Source organism: Mirounga leonina, unplaced genomic scaffold (assembly GCF_011800145.1).
Source record: "Mirounga leonina isolate KUSES-001 unplaced genomic scaffold, KU_Mleo_1.0 Mir_91, whole genome shotgun sequence".
In the NCBI taxonomy this organism is placed as follows: Eukaryota; Metazoa; Chordata; class Mammalia; order Carnivora; family Phocidae; genus Mirounga; species Mirounga leonina.
The window spans coordinates 33897365-33915560 of NW_023270839.1; the positions used below are offsets into that span (position 1 = coordinate 33897365).

Here is an 18196-nt window from a genome sequence, read left to right on the forward strand (position 1 = left end):
TGAGGGTTGTAAGTTCAAGCTCCACATAGGGTGTAGAGATATACTTAAAATCTTTTTTAAAAAAGATACAAGGATCAATATACAAAAATCAATTATGTTTCTATGTACTAGCAATGGACAATATGATATTAAATACTTTTAATACAATTTACAATAGCATCAAAAATATTAAATAGTTAGGGATAAATTTAACAAAAAATGTATTATGACCTACTCATTGAAAATTATAACACATTGCTAAAAGATATTAAGACCTATTAAATGAAGAGATAGAATAATTATGGATTAGAAGATACAATATTGTTAATGTCATTCTCTCCAAATTTAATCTATATATTCAACACATTTTCATTCAAAATCCCAGCAGCCTTTTTTTGTAGAAATGATCAAGCTGATTTTAAAAGGAGTGGGATTAGCCAAAATAATTTTGAAAAACATAAATAACAACACTGGAAGAATTATATTACCTGATTTTAAGACTTAATATAAAGATACAGTAATCAAGACAGTGTGGTATTTGTGAAAGTATAGACACAGAGATCAATGGAACAGAACAAAATCCAAAAGTGGATTCACACATAATAAATAGATTTTTTTTAAACAAAGATGTTAAGGGGGCATCTGGGTGGCTCAGTTGGTTGAGTGCCCAACTCTAGACTTTAGCTCAGGTCTTGATCTCACGGTCATGAGTTCAAGCCCCGCTTCAGGCTCCAAGCTGGGTGTGGAGCCTACTTTAAAAAAAAAAAAAAAGAAAGAAAGAAAGAAAAAACGAAGGTGATTACAGTAATTTCTAGGAAAAAGATAGCCTTTTCAACAAATTATACTGGGGAAACTAGATATCCATATAGAAAATAATATACCTCAACCCTTAGTTTATGCCATACATAAGTCAACTTGAAATGGATTTTATCTAAATGTAAAAACTAAAACTATAAAAGGCCCAGAAGAAACACAGTAAAAAAACCTGTGATCTTGGGGATAGGCAAAGATTTCTACCTAGAGCAAAAATATTTCTGATCTTTGAAAGAAATTGATAAACTGAACTTTATCAAAACTAAAAACTATTTTTCAAAAGATAACATTAAGAAAGTGAAAAGGCAAGAGTGCCTGGGTGGCTCAGTCAGTTAAGCATCTGCCTTCAGCTCAGGTCATGATCCTGGGGTCCTGAGATCAAGCCCCGTGTCTGGCTCCCTGCTCAGCGGGGAGTCTGCTTCTCCCTCTCCCTCTGCCACTCACCCTGCTTGTGCTCTTCTATTCTCTCTCTAATTAATAAATAAAATCTTAAAAACAAAACAAAACTATTTTTCAAAAGATACCATTAAGAAAATGAAAAGGCAGGAGCGCCTGGGTGGCTCAGTCAGTTAAGCGTCCAACTCTTGTTGAATTCGGCTCAGGTCATGATCTGAGGGTCCTAGGATAGAGTCCCACTGTGCTCAGAAGGGAGTCTGCTTGAGATTCTCTCCTCTCCTTCTGCCCCTCCCTCCATTTGCGTGTTCTCTCTCAAAAAAATAAATCTTAAAAAAAAACAAAGAAAATGAAAAGGCAAACCACAGACTGGAAGAAAATATTTCCAATATATATCTCACAAAGGACTGGTATCCATTACACATAAAGAGATCCTGCAACTCCGTAAGACTTGAAAAAGCACAATTTAAAATGGGTATTTGAAGACACAATTCACAAAGATAGATCAGTGGTCAATAAGCACATGAAAACACACTCAACATCTTGTCAGCAGGGAAATGTAAACTAATACCACAAGATAGCTCTATACACCCATTAAAATGGCTGAAATTAAAAAGACTGACAATACCAAGTGTTGATGAGTCCGTGGAGCAATTTTTACCCTTTACGTTGCTGATGAAAAATGGTACAACCACTTCAGAAAGCTCTGTAGCAGTTTCCTGTAATGTTACACACACCCTTACTATATATGCATATATGCCCTACACTTGATGAAATGATTTGATGTTCTTATAAGTATGTGCCTATGTTTGAATCTTGGTTCTACCCACTTGCTATCTTTATTACCTTGGACAAACTTCTTTAGTTTCCATACATATACAACAGGAATAATAACAGCACCTACACCTAAAATAGTACCTACACCTACAACATAACATTGTTGTGGAAATTAGTTAATGCATGTAAATTACCTAGTAACAATGCCTAGCACATGTAAATACTCAATAAACAGTAACTTCTGTGATGACTCTGAATCATACCCATTCATATTTAACATGCCTGACACAGTTATCAGGAAATGTAATTCCTCCAAGTTGTTATTGATGTTTTTTAAAAATTATTTTGACTAATCTCACTCCTTTGCACTTCCATGTAAGGTTTAAAATCAGCTTGGTAATTTCTACAAAAAAAAGCATGCTGGGATTTTGAATGAAAATATGTTGAGGGGCGCCTGGGTGGCTCAGTTGGTTAAGCGACTGCCTTCGGCTCAGGTCATGATCCTGGAGTCCCTGGATCGAGTCCCGCATCAGGCTCCCTGCTCAGCAGGGAGTCTGCTTCTCCCTCTGACCCTCCCCCGTCTCATGTGCTCTCTCTCTCTCTCTTTCTGTCTCAAATAAATAAATAAAATCTTTAAAAAAAAAAAAAAGAAAATATGTTGAATACATAGATTAAATATGGGGAAAATACACATATTAATTACCTTATTATGTGAGAAAAATTTTTTCCCTTTAATTTCCTGTGATTCCATGATCAGAACTGCCTATATTTTTTTTAAAGATTTATTTTTTAGAGACTGAGAGAGCGTGTGCATAAGAGACAGGAGGGGCAGAGGGAGAGGGAGAGACTCCCCGTTGAGCACGGAGCCCAATGTGGGGCTCAAATTCATGAGCCTGAGATCATGACCTGAGCCGAAATCAAGAGTCGGACATTCAACCTACCGAGCCACCCAGATACCCCCAGAGCTGCCTAAATTTTGAATTTTTATTATAATGGAAGTTGGACAGTAGGAATCATAAAGGTTGATAAATCTAGGGATAAACAAATTGGGGTCCATAAAGATTAAATTATATGCTTCAGCTAGTAGGATCAGAACGAGACTCAAGACATTCTCTTGATCTAGTCTCTCAATCTTGGTACCCCGCTAAAACCCTTTTAAACCCTTCTCAGGTTTAAAATTTCATTCTCAGAATGAAAACAAAGGACTGTAATATATAATATTCTCTAGTTATAGTTCTCTAGAATATAATATATTCTCTAGTTAACAGAATGAAAACAAAGGACTGTAATATATAATATTAATAATATTAAGATTTCACAGCTTAACCAGGACAGTTCTGAAAGCTATGGACACAAGTTCCTAAAGTTGGTGCACAAGTCCTCCTTTGTCCATTCCTGAGTGGTTCAACTACATAAAGTTACTAATCATCAGTTAACTAGAAAATTCAATTAATCAGAGCACCTCATCCCCACTGGCAAAAGATGGGGTCTCTAAAACTGAAATAATGTGTTTGAGCAGTGATGAGGAAAACTCTCCTACCCACAAAATCACTGGCTGTTCTTCAGAGAGCGTTTGGTTTTACTTACTCTGGACTCTATCAGTGATTCTCAATGCCACCTGCACATAGGAATCATCTGGGGGAACTTCTGTGGAACTTCTGTGGAAATGTCTGGGGGTGGGGCCAGGCTTGAGAACCACTGCCCTAGCTCACCCAGGGAGACCTCCAATTTTGTCCAGCTGGCAGCTCTACCAGTGCGATTCTTTATTTAACCAGCAACCTTTACAAACGGAAATCATCAGTTGTGGGGTAAGAAGGGCCAAAAGGGTTATGAAACCCAGAGCAATACAAAAGCACCAGCAGTTCCCCAAAAGGCCAAAGACCAGGGTACTGTGGCTGCCCACACCACTCAGAAGTCTGAGTCATCTCATGAGCCCGACACCATGGCCACCGATGGACATTTACAAGAACTTCTACAAAGACTACTTCCCAAATCAAAAGGTGGCCTCAGGGTGACCCCTTATTCCCATCCTTCCCTTTATACGAGCACCCAGGCTGTTGAATTATCCAACAATCTAGACTATTTGGATTATTCATCACTGATTTATAGGAAGGAATATGGGAGGCTTTAAGAGGTGGTATTCAGAATTCACCTCGAAGGGCTTTCCTAGAAAAGATGCCTGTAAAAAACAAGCTGTTAAGATTTGTGGTTAACTCACCAACACTTCACCAGAGCGTGCTACCCAGCTACTGAGGTGAAAATCAAAGTGAGATTTATTTCCAAGGAATAAAGACCAAAAGACTGCCTTCATAGCTCTAAACCTAGTCACTTACTTTGGGTGTAACTCCAGAAAGGGGAGGACTAACACCTAAAAAGCTGGAAACAAAGACACATACACTTCCAGGTGTGGATTTTTATTTTCACAAAGAGACAACAATGCCTTCCCACATACAAGTATTTACAAAACCCAACTGATTCACCAAGCTAGAACCTGGGTTTTTTCCAGTTCTCAACATAGTTGGGAACATGGAAACATTTGTACCCACACAATTCCCAGAGATGGAATTTATCCACCGAACAGTGTAGATTACCCAATAAAAGTGCACTTACCTGCACAACTCAGTCTAAAAACCTCAGTGATACAAACCTCATGGCCAAGGTTTCATTAATCCATTTGGTTTCATACCATGCAAACCCGAACAAGTGTGCCGCTACACTAACCTGAAAATCGGCTCTCATTTTACAATTAAAGAGGTTCTCAACGCTTTAGCAACTATACAGAATATGAAGGTTTATTTCAAAAAAGAGTACATTTTTTTTAAACCAGGATACACAGATGCACTTAATGTAACAGTACCTTCTGCAAAAATAGGTTACATAATATTCAGAAATGCAAGGAACAATCTTATTCTCTAAAAATTAGACAGCAGACTTTTTTTAAGCTTAGACAGCCTACAAAATGGAGGCTGAAAACGCTTGGTGACAAGAAACTCCAGAGCCTGACACCACAGAGCTAATGCTGCAAATGAAACTACTACCACACAGCTGCAAACTACTCTTTATATTCACACAGCGTTAAACAAAATGGTTTTGATTCCATCTTTTCAAATGTGTCTCGGTGCTGCAAGAAAAAAAGTTGAATGATACACAAAACTATTAAAAGTTACAACGGAACTATTTAAACATCTTCTCCAAAATTGAGAAAAGCAATCATGTTAAATTTTAAAAAAAGAGAAAAAAAGAAAAGTCTGACAGAACTCTCAAGCAAGTCAGAGGTCCTCTTCATAAGTAGTCAAGTAAAGTTTACAGGAGATTTCAATAAATTATCTTGAAACCATGGCAGAGAGCTAATTTTCAGAATCGTCGTGGAGGTCCACCCTTAAATGGCTTAAATCCGGAGCCACTTCCTCTTGGCATGGAATTGCCACTGATTTGTACAATTCTATTAATTGGGGATGCATTACTGAAAAAGGTTTAAAAGAAAAAATTGTCAAGAACAAAAAAATAAATTACAGCTAATACCTATTAAGTGTTTATCATTTATCAGGCACTGTTCTTTGTACTTTACCCATATTAAATAACTGACTCTTTTCAACAGTTCTGTGAGGTATGGACCATTACTAATCCCACTTTCCTGATGAAGAAACTGGGATCTGGAGGTTAAGCGACTTGCCCAAGATCACGGCTAATAAATGATGGAACAAGGATTTGAACTTGGGCACTCTCACTTCAAAGTCTCTGCCTCACAGTAAGCCAATTAATGGGATGCACATGAATGGACTGAAGCAGTGGCTCTCAGAGTGTGATCCCCAGATCAGCAGCATCGGTATCACCTAGGAACTTGAACCTCTGAGCTAGAGGACATCATCACAGAATTATTTTTGGATTTCTTTTGGAGGAGGATGGATTTTTTATACATGTAATGGCAACGTAGTAGGTACTAAGGAGCGGCACGGGAAAAAAGACCCACCAAAACACCCTACAACCAATTTGGGAGACAAAAACCCATGGTGAAACAGTTTAAGTAGAATAAGATCAGATTACATAAAGGTTCGAATGCCTGACTGAGGATGGCAGGTTAGATCTGTGACCAGAGAGGCGGCTCATTGCTTTGGAGCAAATAATGGTATAACAAAACAGTTCTAAGAGTTAAACTTATAAATAGTGTGAGTAAGAGAAGGTAAAAGACTAATCTGAGAAGCTGAAACGAGGAAGAAGGCATAGCTATTACAATTATTTTTTAAAAATGGAACCACATTTAGAAATTTTTGCTAGGGATGGAGAAGATAAAAGATGAGGCCCAGTCTGGGTGAACAAGATGCACAGTGGCACTGGCAAATTAAAAGAAGCTGGAGGCAACACGTGGAACATGAAGGTTTGAAACAGGAGAGGAATGAGTTTGCCTGTGACCCTGAATTTATGGAGACGGCAAAACATTTACATAAAGGTCACAATATAGAGCTAAATATCAAGAGCAGTATCTGAAGTTCAACCATATGAAGGAGCCAGCAAAGGAAATCAAAAGAGCAGAAAGAAAAGTCTGATGCATTAGAAAACAGAGGAGTATCCCCCCGAAAAAGAAAAGCCACAGTGAGCAATAGTGCTTAACCACCAAGGACACTGAGAGCTCAGAAAATAAAGGAATATATCTAGAAAAAAGGCATTGGTAACCTTTGAAACCAAAGGTGGAATGAGTGCCAAGGCCGTGCGGACACAGATATAATAAACACTCACTCACTCCAGTCTGACGGTGGAACTGACCAGCACAGCAGTCAGCTGGATCAGCGAGCCCGCCCCGCTTCTAAGACAGGGGAATGGGAAAGACAGAAGGGCATGGAAGAGAAGGGGAGACCAGACTCGCCAGCTGAGGGGCCACGATGGATGCTGGTGCACAAGAGAAAGCTCACCTCTGAGGATATGAACAGGCTCTGGGATAGTTAAATGTGCAAGTTTTGCTAGAGCTATTGGAAAAGGGAGGGAGCAGAACGTACTTTCAGTCTCCTCTTCCTTTCTAGGACTCCTTTCTAGGACTTTTAGGAGTGACAGGTAGTGAACAAGATGACGGTTCAGACGTGAAGTTAGTGCTCTTTATCTACTGGATTATGACACACACACACACATACCTGTATCTCAACCCATGGGGCAGAATGCCAATCAGTGAACTTACAATGAGGAATATAAACTAACAAATTAACATCCGCTGCCCTGCATATAATCTCCGGGAGATCCGGAGTTAACATGGGGAAATGTGTAGGCTAAGCTAGGACTGTGACCGCTAGTTGCCATTCAATCTCTCAGAAACTATCCTGCCCTTTAAGGAAAGGATAAAGGTTTGGATGAATGCCGGCAGAAAAGTCTTAACCGGGTACTTACCTCGCGTGTTGGGTTATCATGCCTGCTGCTGTCCGGCCTTCACCCATCCGCCTTGCATCATGATAGCCGGGCCCTTGAGAAGGTGGACCATGCCACTCTTTCCTTGGTCCACTTGTGTCCCGTCCGTGGCGTTCAACCACATGTCGTTCCTCAGGGTAGTGCTAAAGAATCACATATTAAAAGAAAAGTCACAACACCCGCAGCCTCATGCCGACTCACTTATGCTGGTGTGCTCATAAGTGTCCGAAACAAATCAATAAGGTGTTTGAGAAGAAAAGGGGGTGAATAATACCAGAGCACATGCAAAGAGTTTCCAGCTATTTTGTACTGAGAAGCTGCTCAGGCTTCAGGGCAGGGTATGGGGGCAATGTAATTTCTATTTCCGTAGCTTTCAGCATGCACGTACTTTTTGACCCTCGAGTATTTCTAGATCCATATATGATGCCTGGATGGATAGATGTGTAAGAAGGCACAGTGAGGGGTCAAAACAGTACAACAAGCAGGGTAGGGTGTAGGATCAACGTGCAAACAGCATACAGACACGGCGGTTGTCGTCCTATTTCACACAGTACTCATTATTGCTACGATTCTTACAAGGTCTTACATACATGACTATGAAAAACAGAGTGAATGAACCTAAGGAAACAAAGGCCATAGAACTAAAGATCCAAGGAAAGCAGAGTCAGAAGTGATGACACTTAAGTCTACAGAAAATAAAGCTGAAGGTACTGTACAGAGATATAATATTGGCAAAACAATTTATATTAGGAAAAACAGCATTTTCAATGGAGGAACAGGATCTCCTCGGGATACCTTTTCTAAGTGGATATTGGAATGCAGGGGCCAGTCTATGAGTTTTTACTTTGACTAAGGCAGAATATCTGGATTACAGACCCCGTCTTAAAAGTTCTGCTCATGGGGGGCGCCTGGCTGGCTCAGTCGTGGAGGGTCTGCCTTCAGCTCAGGTAAATAAAATCTTAAAAAAAAAAAAAAAAGAATTTCAGGGCTAGCATCCTACTTCTTTGGACTATTAATGTTTTTGTTTTTGTCTTAAGATTTATTTATTTGTTTGACAGAGAGAGACACAGCGAGAGAGGGAACACAAGCAGGGGGAGTGGGAGAGGGAGAAGCAGGCTTCCCGCCGAGCAGGGAGCCCGATGAGGGACTCAATCCCAGGACCCCGGGATCATGACCTGAGCTGAAAGCAGATGCTTAACGACTGAGCCACCCAGGCGCCCCTAGACTATTAATGCTCAATTGTTGACAGTAAAATATGAAAAACATCAAGATCTTTTATAAGAACCTCGTCTCCCAATCGTTCCACTCTAACTAACCGAGGCCACATCAAAATGGTAAATCCTCGGAATTTATTCCTGAAGCGGTGACAATACATCCTCAAGCATTTACCTGTGTTCCACTTCCTCGGTCCGTGATCACACCTCTGTCTCCCTCTCTGTTCCCGTAGCCCGAAGCATTACTGCGACTGCCAGGCGGAGCCCCTCTCACGCTGTGTCCTGATACTTCCCTCCCAGATCGTTCCGGCCTTTCAACTCTGTTAAACAAAACCCAAAGACATCGACAATCAAAACTTTATGACACCTTTTTGTCCTTAAACCCAAATGCGTTCTATGCCGTCTGGGCCCTGGCAACTACTCAAGATACCTTGTTTCCCGTTTGTCAGAGGACATGCTGCTGTCACTTTTCCAGGTGGTTGGTCTGGATGGATTGGGCCCCGCTTCTCGAGGATGTCTAGGGTGAGTGATATCAGGCCTGTCATGGATGATCACGGTTCTCCTCTCGTCTCGTTCTCCCCGGACTTCTCGCCTGTCCGTTTCTCTAAGTTCATTTCTTGGTGGTGGAGGTTCATTTCTTCTGGAATCACTGAAATTTTTGGGATACCTTTCAAAACCCGGATCTTCTCTTCGTGCAGCAGGACGTGTTTTTTTCCCTTCACTTTGACCAACAAAGCGTTCTCGCCTATTGATTATTGAGAACAAAGAACAGAAGTCCTGAGATGTACTTACTTGGCCTTATTCTTAATTGTACTTGCATAACTTACAAAAATCACAGCTTCTTTAAAAATTAACTGAAGGCAAAGCCACCAAAAAAGCCACAACTTTGATTATAATAACTTATATTCTAAATGTCTGGCATGAAGATTGTTGTTTAGCATCTGGGAGGAATTAACATCAAACACTCAAGTGACTACCGACCTGAAGGATATTCTAGTGTTCTAAACAGTTGAGGCACATCCAAAGCTAACAGTATTCCCACCTAGTTTTAAACAAGGTTAAGAAGATAAAGCCAATCTACTTAACCTTGTTACGGTGGCCTATTAAACTAAATTTTTTTCCAAAGTCTATTTACTTAAGCAATCTCTACACCTGACGTGGGGCTCAAACTCATGACCCCAAAATTAAGAGTTTCATGCTCTACCGAATGAGCCAGCCAGGTGCCCCAAACTAATTTTGAATACTGAACCACATTTACATTAATAAAAACAAAAACCAAACATAGGATTTGTTCTGAACAGTCAGATCTGAGCTGTAATACTTAAGATTTTAATAGCGAACCAAAGTTATCATTAGCAAGGCTCATGTACCAAATACAACTTTTTTTTTCTTTTTTTTTTTTAAGATTTTATTTATCTGAGAGAGAGCGAGCAAGAGAGAGCATGAGCTGGGGGAGAGGCAGATGGAGAGGGAGAAACAGACTCCCGGCTGAGAAGGGAGCCTAATGTGGGGCTCGATCCCAAGACCCTGGGATCAGGACCTGAGCTGAAGGCAGATGCTTAGCCTACTGAGCCACCCAGGTACCCACCAAATGCAACAACTTTCAAGGTATCTATCTACCTTTCAAAAGACGAAGACTGTACTGTTGAACTCTCAGGAAACCTGCCCCTCTCTCGGTGATCAAAGTCATTAAATCTGTTTTGCTGGCGAGAATAGTCAGATCCATGGCTGAATCGTGCATCTGTATCTAGAGACAACTTTTTATTCTCGCTCCAGTAAGGATCATCTCGCCTTGAAGAGAAATATTTGCTCATTTATATAAATTAGTTTTATAATACTCCAACAACACTTACTTGGAGTCATACATACCACATGCTAGGAACTGTGGATACAGAGGGCTAATAAACTCAAGACATCAAACATTCTGTTACAAGAACAAGCTAGCAAAGAATTAATTATCAGATTGCATAAAGTCATATAGTGTTAGAGGAATTTCACAGGAGAGGAAATAGTTGAAAAATGGTCTGTTTTAAAATTCGTAAATGGAAAAGACAGCTACCATTTTATAATAAAATTCTAACCAACAGTCCACAACCTTTTCAGTCACACTAACTTCGGAAAGGTTAGACAGGTAAGTCCCAAGCACAATTCACTCATTCCATGTATTTCTCAACACAATCAACTAAATCTCACAGAACTTATATTAAGAAAATTAAATGACTGCATTTGGGTATCTGTTAAGCAGCATGAACACAAACACACAATGCCCTCTTTCCAAGTCTGTCACTTCCAAGTTTATCTGCACTACCCTGTCAGATTTTTCAAAATGGGTCTGAGTTTGAGAACCATCATGGAAGCCTACTATGGTGATGTATTTCCAGTCATAATGGAAAAACATTTGGCAACAGGAAGGGAAAGGGAAAAAAAGAGCAGATTCTGCCTACTTGACGATGCACTGGATCCACTCCAGTCCTGCAATCATTCCCATCCCTACTGGATCATGACCTTTGATTCCAGTGATGGTTGCCTGTACTTGCTAATCCTCCAATCAGTCTTAGTTTGAAAGGCATAAGATAGCAAGTGTTAACTGTTAAAGAAGAAAGCAGGCAACTACCTATGATCTACATCACGTGGGCGTTTCAAAGAATTCCTTTTCTCTTGTTCGTAACGAAGCTGCTGCTGTTGCCTTCTCAGCTCCTCTCGTTCTCGAGCAATACGTTCGGCTTCCTTACGGCGTTCCTTCAGACAACACAGAAGGAAGAACCAACCAATGCAAAATGAAAACACAAGGTAAGTACATGCGCAACCTTGTTTCATCCTGTCATTAAGAAACCACCATAGGCAAGCACCGGGCAAAACACATACCTGGGACAAATATATAAACAAAACTGACTTCAGAAATCAGTAAGCTAGGCTATGGCTATTGTTCTGCAACATTAAAAATAACAGAGATTGGGTGGTGGAAGTTGGCAGGTAATTGGGAAGGTCAGATTTAGTTTCATCATTTGACTGAAACAAAAGCACCTAAAGGGAATTAGATATAAAGTTCTTAATATGTCTGGAAACTAAAGTGCTTAAAACCCTGGATGCAGTTCTGCAAAGAGAGGCATTATTTCCTTCCAGCCTTGGGAAATCATTCCCACTCTACTATGTAAGGAAATAAGTTATTATTTGCTGAGACTGGGATAGTGACAGAGCCTGGATTACAACTACTCTGGACTCATAGTCCTATGCTCAGACTGTTAGGCTGCCATGATATTGCAGAGCTTGAGTTATTACCAATTGGCTAGAACAAAGTCACTACTAAATGTATTTTGAACTAGCACCTAAGTGATTGTTATCTTTCAGGGACACCTTAATAAATGCTCATTAGCTGAACTCATTCTACAGAAGCTTTACAACAAGTAAAGCAAATTTTAGGGCAAAAATCACAGGGTTTGAAAAAGGTCAGTTATTTAAGATGAAAAGATTTTCTGACTGCACCTGTTCAATACGAATGCGTTCCCTTTCCAAGCGTTCGCGTTCCATTCTCTCTCTCTCTAGTTTTTGCCTTTCAATTTCTAGGCGCTCTCTCTCTCTCTGTAAGCGTTCCCGTTCTTCCCGTTCACGAATTATTCTAATGCGTTCTCGCTCTCGACGCTCTCTTTCTGCAATCTCTCTTCGTCTAACAAAAATCAGTATTTAGAAATACTTAAATTATGCTAGCACTGTGTGAAAGAGAATAGCTTTTGAGTTTGAATTTTTCCTTGAGGTTGGCAATTTTAAACTTCAACTCAACCTAAGTAGTTTTAATGTAATTGGAAAGAGAACTCAAAATAAAACTTTAAACAGATTCCAATGCTGTCACTTATTTATTAAGACTGTCAACTGAGGAGCTGAATTTTATAAAGTAGTTGCCTCTTAGAGGATTCCTGTTTAAATAAAAATCCCATAATAATAGCCCATTAGTGAATCGACATTTTAAAAAGGAGATATTCTACATATATGAATTTCCAAAACTACAACTTCTACTGTTTTTGAGAGGAAAATTTCCAGTATCTAGTATATGGTCTACCTTCTTAAGCAAGGTATACCTTATTTTGATGACTTGGGGTCATACCCATCAACACGAATTATAGCAAATGCTACATAAAATAAAATGTGGCCTTACTTTAAGGGCCTTTTTGGTGTTCACCGGCCCATGCTTCTTTGAGTCAGGACACAGTTCAAATGTTTGCTGAACTGAATGAAGTTACTGTATTGGGACTTTTAATCACGTTTTTGTCATCCCCTCACTCTAAGGCCCTTCGTGTACTCTATCACCATGTCTTCTTCTAGCAGCCCAGTGGTTCTCAGTGGCTCAGTGCTGCTCACATGGAAATCTGAGGGCCATATTAAATTATCGCAATGACCATGGGGGCTCTTAGCAGCATTTAGTGAGTGGGGACTACGGATTCTAAATATCTTATGATGCATGGAATAATCAGGATAGTTCTGCACAACAAAAAACTGTCCAACACTTACACCTTTCAAATGCCATAATGGACATTCATGTCATTAAAACAAAACAAAATCACCTTAAAAAAAATTGGAGCCTAGAATTTGACTCATTTTTAATAAATGCTAGGTCAGTTTATTTGCTTTGGCATGGTTTTATATACACTAAAATTTCTAGAAATGCAACTCCATGTAAATTAGAGGAAAAATGATACTTTCTTAAGACCTTCACCAAGAGCTGTTCACCATTTCAGAAATCATGTAGTAATGTCAACACCACTCCTGGTATTTGACTTACCAAAATGACACACCAATATCAGTCTGCATTTGTAGCTGTCACATTTTCATTGAGTCTAAAGAGGGTTGTAAACATCTGACTACTTCATTAGGTCTTCTAGAGAGTCGTGCCTAAACATTCATATCTGGAATATATGCTTCATTATAATTTACTTTTATTTCTTCTTTATATTAGAGTTAAGGCATTATATTGGTTTTTTGGAAATTATTTATATAGGCATATTATGCATTTGTAGGCCTATTATGCATCAATTACATTTCAGCAGAGTAAAGAGGATGCTGTGACTATATATATATACACACACACATATATATATACACACACACTTTATATATATATATATATATATAAAGGGGTGCTGGTCTGATAGACCTGAGAATCACTGCTCTAGGAGCTCCCACTCTCTCATCCTGATTTATCATCTACATAGGAATCTCAGTATATTGGGACTTCATCAAAAAGAGAAAAAAAAATGGGTTCTGAGTAATGCAAGGATTATTTCCTTCTAATAAAGTATGTGGCAATCACAGTACTATTTAAGTTGTCAAATGTGTCTGGTTGTTCCTAACACTCCTGTGAATGAATAGATGAAATCCCATGATAAAAGACCTCTCAATGAGATAGGTTAATATTTGGAAATTTGTATTACAAAACACTTTCACAAGAATATTGTAAGTGGCATCAAAAAACTGACATAGGAAAGCAATGGTGGCATTCATGGCGAACTGTTGAGACACTGCCACTAAAAATAGAAATGTTTTGTTTTGTTCTCAGTTTGTTTTAAAGAGAATGCTTGCTTCGAGATAGAGCTTGAACACAGTAAGGTTCACAAGGCGAATCTTCCTTCACTTGGGCTCTAATCCAAAGTACAATCAATTTTTCCTAAAATGTCAACATGCTACTTGAACACTGTAGCTTACACTGATACTATCTTATCTCAACATCATTTTTCCCTTTAAAGTCATGTTTTTCATGGCGGCAGCTTTGGAGTAGAGGAAAGAGCATTGGACTTGGAGTCAGAAGACTTGGGTCTGAGTCCCGACTCTGCCACTCATTAGCCATGTGGCATTGGAAGAGTCACTTAGCCTCTCTGGGCCTCCATTTTTTCAATTATATAATGGGCTCACCTAATCTTACAGAACAGTTGAGACAGAGATAACAGATGGAAATGTACTTTGTAAATTATAAAATGCTATGCAAACTTAAGAAATCATTAGGTTTTACTGCACTTGTTAAAAGTGGCCAATAGCTTTCTGTGGGAATACAATTTCCAGAAATCTGGTTTGTAACTAGCGTTAAAGATGTACCTATAGTTAAAGACAGGTATAAAACAGACTCTCTTCCTACCTTCGAAGTTCCATTGCTCGTCGCAATCTTTCAAAGCGAACTAAATGCTCTCTTAGTCTTTGTTCCTTCATCTTTTCAAAAGGCAAGATGTCTTTCCTTCTATAGTCTTTGTCCCTTTTTTTATCTAGGCTAGCCCTCTCCTTTTCCTTGCTTCTCCCATGAATCTACAGAAAAAAAAAAGGTTATAACAGGACTAGAAGTTAAAACAGTTCGGGGTTTTGGTTTTCAAGTTCAGCTGGTCATTTAAAAAGGTTAAATGAGTAATGACATTCTATTTTTCTTAGATTTTTAAGCACAGAAGTATGCAAAAAATGGTTATAGAGATACTAAATTATCTTATTTTAGAAACAGGGAGAATAGGATACAGCATCCGTCCCGAGACTTACTTTCTCATATCTTCCTCTTCTTGATGGCCTACAATGATCTCCTTTAGTTTGGTCTAGTATTACCATATGTCCTGGACTCTTGGAACCTAAGAGAAAAAAAAAGTAGATAAACAAACGCCTAAAAAACATTTCATTAAAAAAGACAATCATTATAATGTAAAAATGCTGAATTCTTAGATAGCCAGATATTCAGAAACCAGTGCATGAAATAAAAAAACCTACTTATTCTATGAGAACTTAGTTGCACGTAGTTTTTAAAAATAACTCAATCCACAAACATAAATACTTTCTGTGATACCAAAAGATCCCAACTCAGTTTACACAGCTACGAATCAATGGCCGTTTACAACCAGCCCAGGTCTTCCAGTAAAGGGGCTCAGCTGGAAGAACACCTTTGTTTCCCAAGAGTAGAAAAGACGACAACTAGTGCTACTGGACCTCCCTTTCTACCACAGTGACATCTAACAAAATTTAAATATTTATCCGGACTGTAATCTCAGGCTTTCCCTTCCACTGTAAAAATGAAGTTGTAGAAAGCATTAGAAAAGGGATCAAGAAGAAAGATACATATAGCATACTTATTCGCTTCTTTTCTTCACTTTTTTTAATCGAGTCTGAAGTTTGGCCACTTGATCCATTATCATTCTTCTCGTCTTTACCTTCTATTTTCTTAGTCTCCTTGCCTTCCTTTTTTTCACACTTCTCAGACGACCTTTTCTCTTCTTTTTTGACAGAGGCTTGTGTCCTGACCATACCACCCAAGAAAACAACAAAATGAGAACTACTTCATCAATTTCCCAAAAGTCTATGTGCTTATCAAAAAAATAAATCCTTACTTGCTACTTCTATCACTCATATTTTTTTTGTCTCCAGAACTTCTTGAACTACTCTTTTCATCATTTTCTTTCTTCAGTTCTTTCTTAGAAGGATCACCTTTAACCTGAAAGGTTTAGATAGGAAAACAAAACAAAAAAACAGTAAGTTACATTTATGATCATAACAACTACGTTGCTGGGACAAAATCTGGAAAACAGGAAGTAAAAAATCTGGAAAATCTGGAAGTAAAAAACTAAAAATAAATACTTAAAAATTATACCAAATTCTACTCCCTACTGGTATAACATCTTTAAATCGAGCATTACTGGCCCTCAAAGTAACCTCCTTCTTATATACAATTAGGCAAGCTTACTTTTTCCACAGAAATCAGCTGTCCATGCAGCTCAGTGCGATGAAGATGGGCAATACATCTGGACACCTCTGTGCTTGAAGACATGGTTACAATGCCATAGCACTTTGCCCCAGGACTTCGAGCATTTGTAACTACCTTTGCACTCAGAACCTATAACATAAGATAACACTTTACAAAGTTTTACAACTACATACATTTCTGAGTAAGTCAAACTTCACAAGTAAGACTATTCAAATAAAACGGTATGTTCAGGATACAGAAATTCATGATGAAGGATAAATTTAGGATATGTATTATTCTGTTTCATATTCTTGTGATCACTATCTACTTTGCTTGTAAGTACTTAGTAAATATGCAGGGGAACAATTTAAAGTGTCAAAAAGCAATTTAACCTACTTTTATTTATTTATTTATTTATTTATTTATTTTTTAAGATTTAATTTATTTATTTGACAGAGAGAGACAAAGTGAGAGAAGGAACACCAGCAGGGGGAGTGAGAGAGGGAGAAGCAGGCCTCCCACTGAGCAGGTAACTCAATGTCGGGCTCGATCCCAGGACCCCGGGACCATGACCAGAGCCGAAGGCAGACGCCCAACAACTGAGCCACCCAGGTGCCCCTATTTTTTTCTTACTAATTTTTTCAAATATATAGCCAAAACACAGTCACATCAATGAAATAATGGCACAATTAATGAAAGCAAAGAAATAATATTCTCAATTAGATTTGGGCCAAACTTCCCCTACCATAAGTCCACCCTGACCCTCTTAGAGGGGGGAAAAAAAAAGGTAACTTTCTAGAAAGTTTCTAAATGAGTGTTAACAATTTTCTATAACGAGTAACTACAAGAAATTTCAAAAAATGAATAAAGAATCATCCACATATAAAAAAGCAGTCTTTAAAACAAACCCTACAAAAATACACTCTAAAGAGACACACTTTGTTTTGTGCTTTTAAAATTTATACCAATATCAAAGTGACAAATAACTTCAATTCTATAAAATCGTTAAGAGAGACAAGGGATGGGTGAGTAAGAGGAAAAGTGAGAGAACAGTCTAGTGCTGAACAAAGAGAAAGACAGACATAATGCCATGAAAAGGTAAACAGGGAATTAAGGAGGCTGTGTGGTGTGAATGGCTGGAAACTATCAGCTTTTATCTCAACTCTGGGAAAGGCAGACTTGCCCCAACAGCAACCTGATTTTTAAGCCCAACGTCTTGTTACAACGGTGTCCTTTATATAGTCTTAGTCCCAGGAAATGCCAGCATTAAAATATTGGTTTTGGATCTCTAACAATAAATTACCAAGGCTAATCATGTGACTACAATTCTCAGTATTCTGTATCTGACACCTACAAGAATCCTGAACACTCAGGCAACTCTCTATATTAGAAGGAAAAAAAAAGACTCCTGAAAACAACAGGATAGATTTTTGTAACATTCATTACTGGTTATTTACCAATACTAGTCATTAATAAATATTCCAAAGCCTACTGTGTGCACACAAAGTACAGCAGATAAAGCCTCTGGTATCAAAGAGCTTACACTGGTGTAGATTACATACGATGTATTAATGAAAACCAAAAATATACGGTAGAAAGTAGTGAGTGCCTTAAGGGATACAAATCGACTATAATTCAATTCAACAACTATTAACTGACTATTTAATTATTGACTATTCTTCTCTTCTATTAGGTCTTCCCCTTATATGCCAGGGAAACCTTTCCTGATGAACCAACTATAGCAAACCCTCCCCTTTTTCCTTTTTTTTTTTTTAAAGATTTTATTTATTTATTTGACAGAGAGAGACAGCGAGAGCAGGAACACAAGCAGGGGGAGTGGGAGAGGGAGAAGCAGGCTTCCCGCCGAGCAGGGAGCCCGATATGGGACTCGATCCCAGGACCCTGGGATCATGACCTGAGCTGAAGGCAGACG

General features: G+C 38.7%; 1 protein-coding gene across 3 annotated transcripts in view; it reads right to left on the minus strand.

The window, feature by feature from the left end:
- Positions 1-4360: 4360 nt before the first annotated feature.
- SLTM (SAFB like transcription modulator) overlaps positions 4361-18196 on the minus strand; it is a 42831-nt gene continuing 28995 nt past the window's right edge. For 2 of the 3 annotated variants that reach the window (XM_034994473.1, XM_034994472.1), the window contains exons 10-21: positions 16264-16413; positions 15911-16014; positions 15653-15819; positions 15075-15160; positions 14689-14852; positions 12051-12231; positions 11182-11306; positions 10188-10358; positions 8998-9312; positions 8743-8887; positions 7336-7496; positions 4361-5425 (exon numbers count right to left, since the gene is read on the minus strand). In XM_034994473.1, coding sequence (XP_034850364.1) covers positions 5317-5425; positions 7336-7496; positions 8743-8887; positions 8998-9312; positions 10188-10358; positions 11182-11306; positions 12051-12231; positions 14689-14852; positions 15075-15160; positions 15653-15819; positions 15911-16014; positions 16264-16413 — 1878 coding nt within the window. In that variant the 3' untranslated portion in view covers positions 4361-5316. The remainder of the gene's footprint in view (positions 5426-7335; positions 7497-8742; positions 8888-8997; positions 9313-10187; positions 10359-11181; positions 11307-12050; positions 12232-14688; positions 14853-15074; positions 15161-15652; positions 15820-15910; positions 16015-16263; positions 16414-18196) is intronic. The other variant, XM_034994474.1, reaches the window with a different exon arrangement.